Source organism: Natator depressus, chromosome 15 (genome assembly GCF_965152275.1).
Source record: "Natator depressus isolate rNatDep1 chromosome 15, rNatDep2.hap1, whole genome shotgun sequence".
In the NCBI taxonomy this organism is placed as follows: Eukaryota; Metazoa; Chordata; order Testudines; family Cheloniidae; genus Natator; species Natator depressus.
In genome coordinates, this window is record NC_134248.1 from 19903925 (window position 1) to 19918256 (window position 14332).

The window sequence follows — 14332 nt, forward strand, 5'->3', positions numbered from 1 at the left end:
CCAGGTTGCCTGGTTAAGCAATTTCCCCCTTTTTAATATTAAAGATATATTTGCAGTACAAACTTTCGGACTTAAAATTACAATTTAATCTGTACCCAGTCATGTAGAATAAGAAACAATTTGCCCAATTAATTAGCTTTAAAACTATACATTCATGCACAAAACCTGAAACATTAAAGTTTGCAAGGGTTTCTGGTTGTAGCTGGAACATGCCTTACAGAGGAATGTCTATTTAGAATACTTCAGCAGTAGCTTATCGCCTCACTGTCATGGGCTGCAAAAGCCTGCATAATTCATATGCGCTACTAGCACAACAAAATTAAGATTTTACCCTCAAGAGACAAAAAATACAAAATTCACAGCTGTTAATGTGTTATTCTATTAATTATAGATGTACGAATCCCTTATTTATGAAACACCAGCTGAACATGCCACTGGTGTTCAGTTATGAACAGCATAATTTTCAGTTGTGAAAATAAGTTGGTCTCATCCGATTGCCAGTGGATTTTTCTCTACAGCAGAGAGGACAAACTCCAAAAAATTCAGAGATGTTTAGACCTGGAGAGAGGGTTTAAGCTTATCTCAAGTCTCTATCCATAGCAAATTGCATGATGGCTTGGGTGAAGGGCAGGTCTCGAAAGGCTCAGGACTAGAAAAGCAGTGACACTGTACACTAAGCTTGACATGCATTGATAGACCTGTGTAGAAAGCCTGAATGGCCCATACTTGTAAAGCCAGGTCTTTAAATCCTTCACTTTCGTGAGCCCTGTATTTCACCCATATTTAAAATCTAACAGTGGAATTACCACACCTGTCCCTTGCATTCTGTCTTGTACCAAGGAATACACAAACGGTATTGGGAAAGAAATGGCATCCAGTGGAAGCCAAATATTCTCAAAAGAGAACTGCAGGGGTAAACATGGCAAATCAAGCTCCATAATGAAACACCATAGGAATGGTAATAGCTGAGCTAGACTTGTATCTCAGATCAAAGAGGTTATCTTCTAAGTAACAGAAAAGAGAACCAGGGCTTTAAGTTGAGTGAGATGCCTACAGGTAAACGCACATGGGATCAGAATGAGGAACCTTCAATTCAGCAGGCCTCCCGCAATTCCCATCTTTGACAACAGGAAACCCCCACACAGTTGATTTCACTTCCATGCAGAGAGCGTATCAGGCTCCTCAAACACTGCCCCGTGCCTGTGAAGGAGAATTGCCCTGGTTCTTCTATAAAGTGGTATTCCAAAAATGCAGGAGAAAATGAACTACCTCCATCTAGCTCAATAGGGTTTTAATTCAGAGGTTCCTGTCATTCCATGAGGTTCTTGATTTTACCACAGAAAACTGCAGTGTCTAGTTTTTGGAATTCTACAATCCTTCCCCTCTCGTTTACCCCAAACTTTACTTATGATATGCGCAACATAGTAAGAACGATACACCTTTTAGCTAGTGATTTATCAAAGGCTGGTTATATTGCTTAACAGATTTAGAAACCAAGGAAATTCAGTGCAATGATTTCACATGCCCAAAGTTCAAAATTTTAGTTTAATCTTTATCTGACTTTAAACATGCATTCTATCAATTACTATGCAGCAGTGTTTGTATAATTTAAACAAGACTGGAACAGAAAAAAAAATCCATGCAACAATTTCAAATGCAACTTAGTAAGAACTTTTCAAAATACAAATAGGATTGTGCGTAAATTTTTAGAACTTGATACAGATTTGAAAATTATGACTAACCTTTAGCATCCAATACTCTATATTTGGAAAGATTGGTACATTTCTTGATTGTCTAATTATCTGAATTCTCCCATCCATGCTTAAGAGAATGGCTGATTTAGCAGAAAGCCTATCACATCTCCAGATATTCCCTTACAGTAAAAAACAGCATGAGGAAAAAGATTCGCTTTCAGCATCTTAAATGCACTGAATTTATTAGCACTAAATCGCCACCAAAGAACTTCACTTCTATAGATGAGCAAAAGGGTGACTACCTGGCCACCGTGTTTAGAAGATTCTGAGACACCAACAATCTACAGGAAAATTTATCGCTGCTACTGCTTTGCTTCTGAGGGATGCGATTCTAAAATTTATCAAATTCATGAATATGTCTTGAAGAAAAACTCATTGCACCGCACTGCAATTTACTAAGCTAAATATAAAACCCCTGTCTGTACAGATATAGCCAAACAGATTCAATGCTCATACAAGAAAGGACATAACTGTAACAAAATCCCCCAATCAGTCCTATCGCCACCTTTTTAACATATAATTTTTAAGCACAAGCATGTATAATATATTCTCCACCATAATAAAGATGTCATTTAGATGGAAAAAAATACAAACACAAAAATGTTCCTTTTTTCCCCCCTCTACATTTACAGAAAAGCCACTGCTACGTTCTGATTTTGTTAAGTAGCAATTATGACAGCTGGATCCTGGAAGTACCAAAAACCAATCATAGAAATTTTTTCAGTCTCCTCAAATCACTACCCACTCTTGAGAATGTAGGCCACAAGGAATCAGCTCAAGGCACTGAATTTACCAAACACCTAGCTACGCTTGTATTAAAGACTTGATCCTGACTGCTGCCATCAAAATGAATTTCCAGATTTGGATTCCAGTGTTTTGAATGCTGATTCAGTCCTCTCTAGAAACATCAAACACTAGTCACAGATACAACCCATCCTAAAATTACCATGATGTTACTGTGTAGATAGCATGAAACAATCATGTCATCCTCCATGATATATTCAGATTTATGAAATGGATTGCAGAAGACATCCATAAATTATCTTGGATTATCACATAAATAACCACAAAGAATACTCAAGTTGGACACCATCTGAATTTCTAATGTTAAAAAAACCTCAATATTCCCTCTCCCTCACTTCCCCGATAAGAAAAATTTGCAAGGGCTTTTTTTATGCATCATAAAGTAGAAAGACAGGTGTTCAATTTCTTACCACTGAGTTGTGGAAGCAGACAAATTTCCTTCAAATTTCTAGCCTTTACTTTGCCCTACCTAAATATTTTATACCTATCTACTTATTACAAAGCAAACATTTTAAATGAAGATTAGCACAACTCTACAATGGATCCTCTATACATGAAGGGGCACATCTCCCTTTCACTTCAGTGAAACCTGTATCCTCTTATGCCAGAGCTTAATTTGGTCCAATGACTGTGTCAATGAATACTGTACAAGAACTGTGGATGACTTTAATATAGGTTTTGTGGGAATCTGAATTTTTCCAACTTCTACATGCGGCAAGGTCTCAGAATGTAACTAATTAGTAGCTAATGCCCCCCAAAATTATATATAAATTCATTAACAGCCTACAGATTCACTGTTTAAATGCCGTTTGTGTAGGACTGGCTCAGCTTGCTAAGACATTTATGCAAAAGGTTCTTTACTAAGTGATGGCATCAACAAGCTGAAGGTTTTTCAGCTTCCAAAAGCAGACAAAATACAACTCGTGAACTTTAAGCAATAAGATAGAAGTACACTGTTTGTCCCAGGTGGTTACAAAACACTTGAAACATTTTAAAGCAAAACACTTAAACGTCAATCCTTAACTGACTTAAATTAATGCTTTGCACGAGCGCAGGGCTGTTGAAAGTTGTCAACTGCAAGATCAGGGTCTGAAAGAATAAACACCAAGAGTTCACTATAAACCCCTTGAAAAAAAATGCACCACTACGGCTTTAGTTATAAAATCTTAATCAAGAAAACAACAGCCATGTCTTAACAGGCTTTAACATCAGTATGATGTTACAGTAACCCAAATAACCTGAGTTAACAGGGCATCACCAGAATGTACTACTATGATACTGCCAAAAACAGTGGTTAATGACAGTTAAGAAAAAACTAACACACATAACTAAACAATACCATGCCATGAAGAGACACCCAAGAGATCATTTTATGGTCAGAATATGAAGATTAAGAGCCCTTTGTAATTTAATTCTAGGTAGTACAACAATTAATGCTATGCCTATTCTTATATGTAAACCTGTTTTCAGATTAAAACTATCCACTTCAACAATATCTTGCAACAGCAAGTTCCACAAGTTAATTTTATATTGCATCAAACTATTATTCTGTTTTACGTATTTTAATTTTGATGCTTTAGTTTCACCATATCCCTTCGTAGTCTTCTATTTATCACAGAAATGCATAATGCTTCCTCTTCAGTTATACAGTTTATACCATTCTGTTTTATCTCCTCCTACTGCTCTGTATTCTAACTTGACCTCACTTTTAAAGTCTCTCTAGGAGAGAATCACCTTTTGTTGGATCTTTTTTATTTCTATGCTATTTTGAGATAGAGGAAAAAGCCATTTTGTAAGAAAAAGTTAATATGAAGTGCAATCATCCAAAATTACTATTAAGACCTTGCTATTTTCTTTTTTAATTGATAGTTTTATTTCTTCCAAGTTGCATGGAGATTTATAAATACAAATAATTTTAAATTAAAATTAATCATCAATAGCTGCAATAAAAAAGCCTTATACTACTATTCAAATGTAAGCCTTATGCCCTTTTTGAACAATTTACCAGATAATTTTTACTACCAAGAAAGCCTAAGAGACATTATGATCACTAAAAAACACTTCAGAAATTATTGAACCCGGGTAAGTTCTTTACTCTGATAAAAGCTTGAAGCCATCTAGACAGCAACTTTGTGCATTTGGTCTATTGAAAAGCAGACTGGAAGATGGAGTCAATTCTCATATACAACCCATGGTTAGAGCTGCTTTCTTTAAATGTATACAATAAATCAAAGAGGGAAACCAAGGACAATGAGCTGACTATTTAATGAGGCTTATTGGCAATAAAATGCTGCCCGACTGCATTTACAGTAAGTATTTCTTGTGGAGCTACCCTAAAAGAAGCTCAGAGTGAAAGCAAATTACTAACTAATTCTTCTCCAAAGCCATATTTTTGGAGGTTGGGGGTGGGGAGAACCAAAAAACCCCAAGCAAACCCCCAAACCCATAACCAAAATAAAACCAAAATGAAAACAAAGAACCTTATGCAGTGTTTCACACTGGGATTCCTTCAGCAAAGTCAATATTCAATCCTCTTCAAAACAGTTCAAAAGCATAGCACAAATAACATGGTACACAATAACAAACAGCATTTATGTGTAAGATAGTTACACATGCTGCATGCTCAAAGGTAGACTATTTTGCAGTTTCACTCTAATACATTGAACCACCTTTCAAAAAAGTTTCACACCTTGCAAACTTGGCAGATCCTAATGGCTGATAGTACACCAAAGGTTTATAAATAAATCATAGTAGCTGAAGATAGTTAACAAGCTGTGCCACATTCACAAATATCTGCACTATTCTGATAAAATGTGACTTCCATAAGGAAGGCCGTGAATGATCGTATTTGTCCTTTCCAAACTAGAATGTCTCTACAGGAGACGAGCAAGGGTTGTTTTTACGGTGGCAAATGAGCTGCACACTGGATAGGTTAAAACTTTACACAGTGCCAATTCTCTGGTTCTCAGCTGATGAATCTTGTCCCACTTCCGGACTAAAGGTAATCAAGAGAGACAGGTAATACAGAAAACACTTCACAGGTTCTAATTCCCTGTTTATAGGCATGTGCAAAATAAATAAGTTTCCTCAAAGTTTTCCATTTCCCAGGCTCAAAGGGGAATCTTACTTCAAATTTATAAAGCCTCTCTTATTCAGGCACAGATTTTTAAAAAGTTGTACTGCTTATACGTCCCAAGGTAGTCACTTGAAATTTATGCTGGAAGGCACTAAACAAGTTGAGTCATGCAGACAGCCAGTCACTGCATTTTGGGATGTTCTGAGCAAACTGATCAATTTAGCCAATCAAAAAATGCCAGTTGCAGATACATTTGTGACAACACTAGCAGGAGGATGAGAAAACAGTACACCTAACAGGTGTTCCCTGGAACTGTCCACTAGAACATCATGAAGCACAGCCGGCAAGGAACTGGTATCTTCTTGGTGGGACAAGTACATTGTTTGCAACATCAACTGTATTTCTCATTTTGATTCAGGAAAAAATAGTAACATGCACAGAAGGTTATGAGCTCTGAGAGTTTTGTGTAATGTCAAATTTAGTACCATGACTGATCTAACAACAGTAACTGTCCTCTGAATCTCCTTGAAATCTATCCTCTGGTAAGAATGACCGACAAGGAAATGAAACTGGCCCATGTCAACAACTGAGCCAGCATGAAGATTGACCATTTCTGATTCAATCAGCAGCAATTAACAGAGCACTCTCTCTCTCCCCCTCAATACGTTCATCTGTCTCTAAAATAAGTAGGCCCCAACCCACTGGAGTACTTGTTGCGGGGTAGTACCAGCACTTTGAACTGAATCTGGAATTGGACACTGAGCTTGAGAAACTCACAGGAGGCCTGGTGTGAGACGTTAACCTTGGTCTTTCTTCACCAGAAAGCAATCTGGTGGATGCTAAAAAAGCTGCAGTTTCAAATGCATTAGTCAACCGTATGCAGAATGGAGTGGAGTGGAGTGACCTCAAATAGGGGGTGATGAAACCATGGAAGGAAGTGTCCAGAGGGAGGTGGGAAGAGGCATTTCTTTCTATTGTTATTATGTGAGCACCCATGAATGGCAAGTCTAAAATACATTAGTTATGCCATCAACGTTATGTGCAATATTGTTAGCGTACTTCATACTGAACACATTAAAGATTTGTTTCATTCATACTAGACATCCATCTGTGTATACTAGTAGTACAAATCCAAGTAATTTCCATTCTTTATTAAGTGATCCCAAGATAAATTACTACCAACTACACGAAATGCAAGAAAGTATGGGGCTTGATCTTGAGATCCCATATGCCCACATTACCAGGGAAATCAGGTAAAGGTACTGAATTTGTGATTCCTGGCATTATATGGTGTGACGTTATTGACATGAACTGGGACCGTATAGATCATTGTTGCAACCAAAGTCCTGTAGTGGCACCAAATCTTGTATAAAGGGGGTCAAATAAGGTGTCTAAGACAAGGTTATTGTTTGCTGGTTATGATTATGCTATCTGTATATGTGTATCATTTTTGTAGTTGAAGTTATGAATATTGGCTCTATACTGTCTGTATTTCAAACTTATGCTTCTGGGTGACACCCCAAACAAGTTGGTGTCAGCTCTGCCTAGCCTGCTTGATGGCCCATTAAGGACCATCAGCTATACAACTGACCCATTGAAAGAAGGCAGATGCACCTTGTGACTCAACGTATGCAGGGACATGCCTATGGCTAGAACTCTGAGGTTTTTCATGCCATGTGATGGACAGCTTGTCTTTGGGACAAAAAGCAGAGACCACATGGCAAGAATTATAAAAAGCTGCTGCAGCTCCTCCATCTGGTCTTCAATCCTGCTTCTTACCTCTGGAGGGACTTTGCTACAAACGGAAGCTCTACACATAGGACTGTAGATGTACTCCAGAGACTTGATTTGAACCTGCAGTTTATTCTATCACTGCTACAAGCCTGAACCAAGAACTTTGTCATTACTGTATGTAATTGATTCCATTTAACCAATTCTAGCTCTCATCTATATCTTTTTCCTTTTATGAATAAACCTTTAGATTTTAGATTCTAAAGGGTTGGCAACAGCATGATTTGTGGGTAATATCTAATTTGTATATTGACCTGGATCTGGGGCTTGGTCCTTTGGGATTGAGAGAACCTTTTTTCTTTTCCTGGGGTATTGGTTTTCATAACCATTTGTCCCCATAACAAGTGGCACTGGTGATGATACTGGGAAACTGGAACGTCAAAGGGAATGCTTGAGTGACTTATGGTTAGCTAGTGGGGTGAAACTGAAGTCTTCTCCGTTTGGCTAGTTTGGTTTACCTTGGTGTGCATAGGAACCCCAGCCTTGTGCTGTAACTGCCCAGCTTTTAGCAATTTGTCCTGAACTGGCACTCCCAGTTGGGTCCCACCAGAACCAGCATCGTTACATATCGTATAAAAGAAATTCCATTTTCTCTCAAAATAAAAACAAACTTAACCTCTTCAAGGCTTAATTAAGATACCAGAAAAATAATGTAATTGGTGTAAAACTTACACTGGAAAGTTACCAGTCCTTAGATACAAGGACTATCCATCTTGGAAAGATGGTCTACTGAGAGACCAATACTATCACCTCTCATTACTTTCATCTATAAAGAGGACAGTTCTCATATTTACTATAATCTTAGTATCACAATGTACTTACAATCTGCAGGATAGTCCACTTGTGATGTCTGTATGGCTGCACCATCTGCTGATTGTGGGGTAGATGAGTTATTGTCAGACTGAGCTTTGCGGACAAGTGCTGCAAGTGGATGATCAGGATCCACCACTTTCAAAGGCTGCAGAAATTGTGATGACATCAATTTAACACTTGAGCAACAATTTTAAGTAAGCATTTAGAATTTCTGAATTTGAGGAAGAGTAACAGCAATTTAACTCCCCCTTTCCCCACTGACTTCAGAATGTCTCATCATTGTGCTTTAGAGAAATACCAACAAATTGACACACTGTTTGGAACACAAGTCTGAATGGATCTCTTACACATTAAAAGTCTATCCTTTATACCTCTCACGTCACCCTGGCTACCAACCCACTGAAAAGTCTTACATTTACCACAAAAGCATACCTGAAGTGAGCAGTAAGAATGATAAAACAGCATATCTGTATATTTTTAAATAAACCTGTAAGATGAGGAATTCTGTAGTGCCCTACAAGTAACATTCCATCAAAGCTATCATTAAATATCAATGGTGGGTCTTGTGAAAATATGAGGTATCTTATTATAGAATATTAGGGTTGGAAGAGATCTCAGGAGGTCATCTAGTCCAATTCCCTGGTCAAAGCAGGACCAAGACCAACTAAATCATCCCAGCCAGGGCTTTTTATCATTGACCAGTTAGCATTTTTGCCATTCCCCTTGAACATCCTCAAAATATAAAATGAAAGATTAGTCTTCATTACGTTGTTTTAGCTGTTTATGTCATTACCATCAGCAAGGTATCTTGAATAAATTCAGGAAACAAAAATGCTTAACAATCTTGTAAAAATAATACAAATGGATAACATTTAATTGTCGAAATGTTATTCAATTAAACCATCATTAGATACTAGGATTCTATTAAATTGTAAAAAGAAAACATGAAGTTGAGACAATGTATGAAGGGACAGGATCTCTTAAAGAACTGTTTATCGCTGATATATAGTTAATATGGAAACAATCCTTCATTGTTATGCAACACAAAAAGGTGTATTCAAAGCCAGAACACCTCAAAGATAAAAGCAGACTGCTAAAAATAATATGATTTACATGTCAGGGTTCAGGTAGGATTTTTTATTCAAGTGATCAGGAAATAAATGTTAAACTACTTTCCTAATAGGGAAAACCTGACTTGAAAATAAAAAGCAATTTTTTCCCCCCAATAATTTTCTAAATCAACTGTGATACTGTAGCAGATCTGCGATTGAGAAGTTTCTCCTTCACAACCCAGCTTCTTAAGCTTCTCGACCTTGTGCTTAGGACATAAGATTTTGGTCATTAAAAGTATGTCACAATTTCAACACAACTACTTCGCTACAAAATAACAGAGGAGAAGGCTGGTTGTGAGGGAACAGAACTATTCAAACTACCAATCTTGGCAATTAGCAAGGGTGTCCAGGAACTTAAGAAAGCATAAGGTAGGAAAACTGAAGCACTAAAGTTATATACTCCAAAGGTTTTACCAATATGTAGGCTCTATTTTTTCCGGTTGTGTCAACAAAGCAAGGGAAGTACGGCATTACAAAGATTGTACTAGATACAAATCACAACTTGCAATTTGAAGCATTACAACCTAGAACAGTAATTTTAATATGGTCAAATACCTTTTATTATTAATTATTATTATTATTATTATTATTAGTAGTAGTAGTACTACAGTAGCACCTTGGAACCCAAGTCATGGACCAGGACCCCACTGTGATAGATACACTACAAAGAGAGCAAAAAAGAGAGCCCATTCTCCAGAGGGCTTACCTTCATAAGCTCTTCGAGTCTATTGCACTTTTTTGAGGCAAAGAGACTCGGATGCAGGTAGTTGCCATCTTCATCATCCTCTTCATCATCCTCTTCATCAGAATTAACTTTTGAATCTACATAAAAGCAAATGTTTGGGGGAAGGAGGGGGGGTTAGTTCGATTTCTCTCTCTCTCTCTCTTTTAAGAGGTGTCAGGTAGGGAGAAAGGGAGCAGGAATAAAGTTAATTTTGAACACCATTAGAAACTACGGCTTTAAGAAACTCAGTCATTCAAGGAATAAGCTACATAAATTCTAACGTATGAATGAACTTTGACTTCTTTAAATCTGGTATTTTATATCTCCTTTTATTTTCCAATAACAGCTACAGAACAAAACTGAAAAGCCTAATGAATCCTGACAAACTAAACTATTACACAATAAAATTAAAATGTTCTCTTGTGACCATTTAAAAGTTGGCATTATTTACATAATGTCAGACAGATATGTACATATTTGAACAAGCATAATTTATAGCAGTTCAAGTTTGAATGAAATTTATGTGTAAAGTAAATTTCCACTCTCACTTGTATACATGGTTGAAGGCTTTACAATGTTTTAAGTTGTTTCAGCAGTGTAGGCCAAGCCCCTGGCTACAGATAATTAAAAACCCTGAAAAAAGGGTTAAAACAGAAGAGGCACAGCAGCATTACTAGCTATCAAATTATTAATCAATCGGACAAACTGAAGTCTTAAAACCCTTTACTGTTTTACAGACAGACTAGTAAAAATAAGAGACACAAACAAGCATGGTGAGCCATCAAATTAAGACTAATATTTAGTTGCATGGGGTAATTTTCCAATGGACTAATAGAATTTATAAGCAAATAGAATTTATTATAGGTGCTCCAAGACCACAGCAGCTCTTAGACCTGAATAATATAAAATATTCTCCCTTTAGAGATTTTTTTTGGAATTCTTTTGCTGTAAAAATATACTTCCTTTGTTCTGAGGCACCTTATCAATCTCAATTATAGGATGACAGAGTATTATCATACTAACATGCCAACCCTCCAAAAAAATAAAATATGGCTGTTTATTTCTTTTCTTCTTTGTAGAGTGTGCATTCCATATTAGAGCAAGGGGGTGTGCGTGCCCGGCAGATTTTTAAATTACTTTATTTTGACAATACTAGTTACATATTCCTAAAGTTTTACGTGCAAATATTGCAGCTCACACATACTGGTGCTACATATAACTTGAAGTTGTCAACATTAAGTAAGCCATTAGTTCCTGTGTACTAATTAGCTGACTGCTTTCTCAGTGATTGCCCTGCTCTCCCTCTACCCAATGTATTCCCCTTCGGGGAAACAAAAATCAGTACATAATTCAATGAAGACGTCACTTCTTTTACATTTGTAAAATATTTATAAAACACAGTATCATGCAATTAATTCTACAAAAAGCAAATGCTACCAGAAAGGTGCAGAAAGAAAGCCAAACAATAGCACTTTTAAAATATGTGGCAACTTCCATCCAAAAGCAGGCTATACACAGTGATCACTTCATGTACCCATGATGTTCAGCCACTTCTGGGGTAATAAGCAGCCATTGTTAAAGTACATAGCAGCAATGCACAACAGTTTAGGACAGGAAGTGATCACCACCTTACCCAAATGAACCTGCTGGGAGTAATTTACAGAGACAGAATGCAGTAACTTCCATGTGGCCCTACCTTATTCCAGTTCAGATAATTGCCTCATTTTTGCAAAATAAACCAGAGAACATTTATAAAACCACACATGATCAAGATACGCATTTTATATCAAACAATAACTTACTCTTTTTTTCTTCCATTTTATTTTCGGAAGGAGCAGCATATCGTCCCTCCTTCATAGCCTTCTGAATGAGTTTATAATAGGGGTTGAGGTAGTGATCGAATCGCAAGAAGTCAAACTGAGAATTGCGGGCTTGCTTGGCTTTCAGCATAATCTCAAACTGAACTCCCTGCTTGCACACAAAATTTGCAGTACGCTCTATAATTGCATGCATTTTTGCAGTTGGTGGCTATGGGAACAAAATAAAAATACTTATGAACACATTTTACCAAACAATCCATGAACAATTAAGTAAATTAGCGAGACACCTGGCTAGCGTTAAACAAAAGGAAGAGCTTTCAAATCTGAAGAAACCCTGAAGATTCACCATATTTCCTTCCTGTAAACTTCTCCCACTAGTCTCTCTCAATACAGTTACCATTATTTCTGCTAGGGGAAATTAACATCACTCTCAAAGTATGCAAATAGTGTCCTAGACTGGTAGAGAGATTGATATTAAGTAGCAAGACTTCCTCCAGGAAACTGTATCTTAGCAGGTTTCAGAGTAGCAGCTGTGTTAGTCTGTATTCGCAAAAATATCTTAGCAGTGTCCTCTGAACGGCAATTCCTCTGTGCTGCCACAATCAACCATATAAAAGTTTGAATGCTTTTTGCAAGCAATAAAGCTAAACAGCACTACACCATTTTCACCCACTACTGGGGACTAATGAAAGCTGCCAACCACCCTTCCAAATAAAACCAAACCATCTGGAGAACAAGAACATAATTTAAGAATTGAAATGCTTCATAAACAGTACTGCTCACTGTCTTTATTTAATTCGCTACTCAGCTCAGTCTATTTTTTCTTAACTGCACATGATGAATTTCTACAATTAAAATAATTGATACCCAAGAAGAACTAGATGCCACAATGGTTCATTCTATGTTTTTACATTTTTTGCACTGACAGATACAGAAGTCTGAGTAGAGCATAGCAAGATTCCATTTCAAAACAGCTAAGGCAAACCATATTAAGATTGGTGCCATTTGTTTAAATGTGGAAAAATATTTTTGTTTGAAGGTGATGTAAACACAAAGGACCTTTATTTTGGCAAGTTTATTTCTACTGAAGTCTTTATTAAAATATTAACTTGAAAAATAATCACACTTTTGTCTAATTTTTCCCCTCCCCAACTGTTCCAAGTAACACCTGAGGTTATTATAATTAAAAGTTAGCAAAGAAGTTCTCTCTACAGTATCAGTTTCTTTACTTGTGCACCTGACAGACTTTGTGCACAGCCAGTTTCACAATGTCATCATTTAATCAGTTGGTCTCTGGTGGCCCTTTTGAGCAGCAACAGGGGAGAGAAACAGAACAGGAAAATATTACTGAAACCATAAATATCAGTAGGAGAACTCAAAAGGCAGAGGATGTATCTGAAACTATTTTTAACTCTTTCTTCAAATACATTAGATTTAAAATTAATGGTATCCCTTTCATAATAAGCTCCTGAAAAATATATGCCGATCAATTACTCCTATGCTGACAGGGAAACTTATAACAGATTATTAGTACTACTGGCCTATAAAATAAAATGTATTTTTAAAAATGGGGTTTGGGATTGACAATAACTCTGTCAAAAATAGAAAACTTGCATTTTGGATAGTAACTTTGGATTTTTTGATAAATGGACTGATGACACTTGGCGCATGTCACAAACTTAACAGAGGACCCTAGCAAATTCTAGAAGGTCCTTGGAGGCACACCATCAGCATGCCCTCATAAATGCAAAGAGCAGTATCACAACTGCAGTCTACCAGATGAGGAAAAGAAGATAATGAGAGGGGAGAGAAATGGAGAGCCCAGAATAAAGAGATTCCACTGTGATCAGAATGGTTCATCTGGATTTATTCTTAATGTTCCAATGGGAAAATACAATTGAATAGGGTTCTACCATTGATAGCAACTCAACCTCCAACATTTATAACAAATTTCAGAGTAACAGCCGTGTTAGTCTGTATTCGTAAAAAGAAAAAAGAAAAGGAGTACTTGTGGCACCTTAGAGACTAACCAGTTTATTTGAGCATGAGCTTTCGTGAGCTACAGCTCACTTCATCGGATGCATAGCAGTTTCCACGATATGCTATGCATCCGATGAAGTGAGCTGTAGCTCACGAAAGCTCATGCTCAAATAAACTGGTTAGTCTCTAAGGTGCCACAAGTACTCCTCTTCTTTTTTCATTTATAACAAAGAAACCCTACTGCAAAGACAACTGCATTGAAAGAGTATATTTATGGGCGCACTCTTATACGTCTACGATAGTTTCATTACACAAACATTTCACAGAAACCTTTGGAAAAAACAAGAAATCAATAAAACAAAAAATTCAAAATTGTAAAACAAGGATATAAGATCTGTTAAATGAATAGCTCTGATATGTACCACATGATACCAACATTAAACAGGATGAAATCCTTC

At 36.8% G+C, this 14332-nt stretch overlaps 1 protein-coding gene across 9 annotated transcripts in view; it reads right to left on the minus strand.

Annotated features, from left to right (window-relative positions):
• Window positions 1–14332, minus strand: part of SFSWAP (splicing factor SWAP) — a 253473-nt gene that overhangs the window by 224457 nt on the left and 14684 nt on the right. For all 9 annotated transcript variants that reach the window (XM_074972596.1, XM_074972598.1, XM_074972594.1 and 6 more), the window contains exons 5-7: window positions 11877–12102; window positions 10057–10172; window positions 8248–8383 (exon numbers count right to left, since the gene is read on the minus strand). In XM_074972596.1, the coding sequence (XP_074828697.1) occupies window positions 8248–8383; window positions 10057–10172; window positions 11877–12102 (478 nt within the window). The remainder of the gene's footprint in view (window positions 1–8247; window positions 8384–10056; window positions 10173–11876; window positions 12103–14332) is intronic.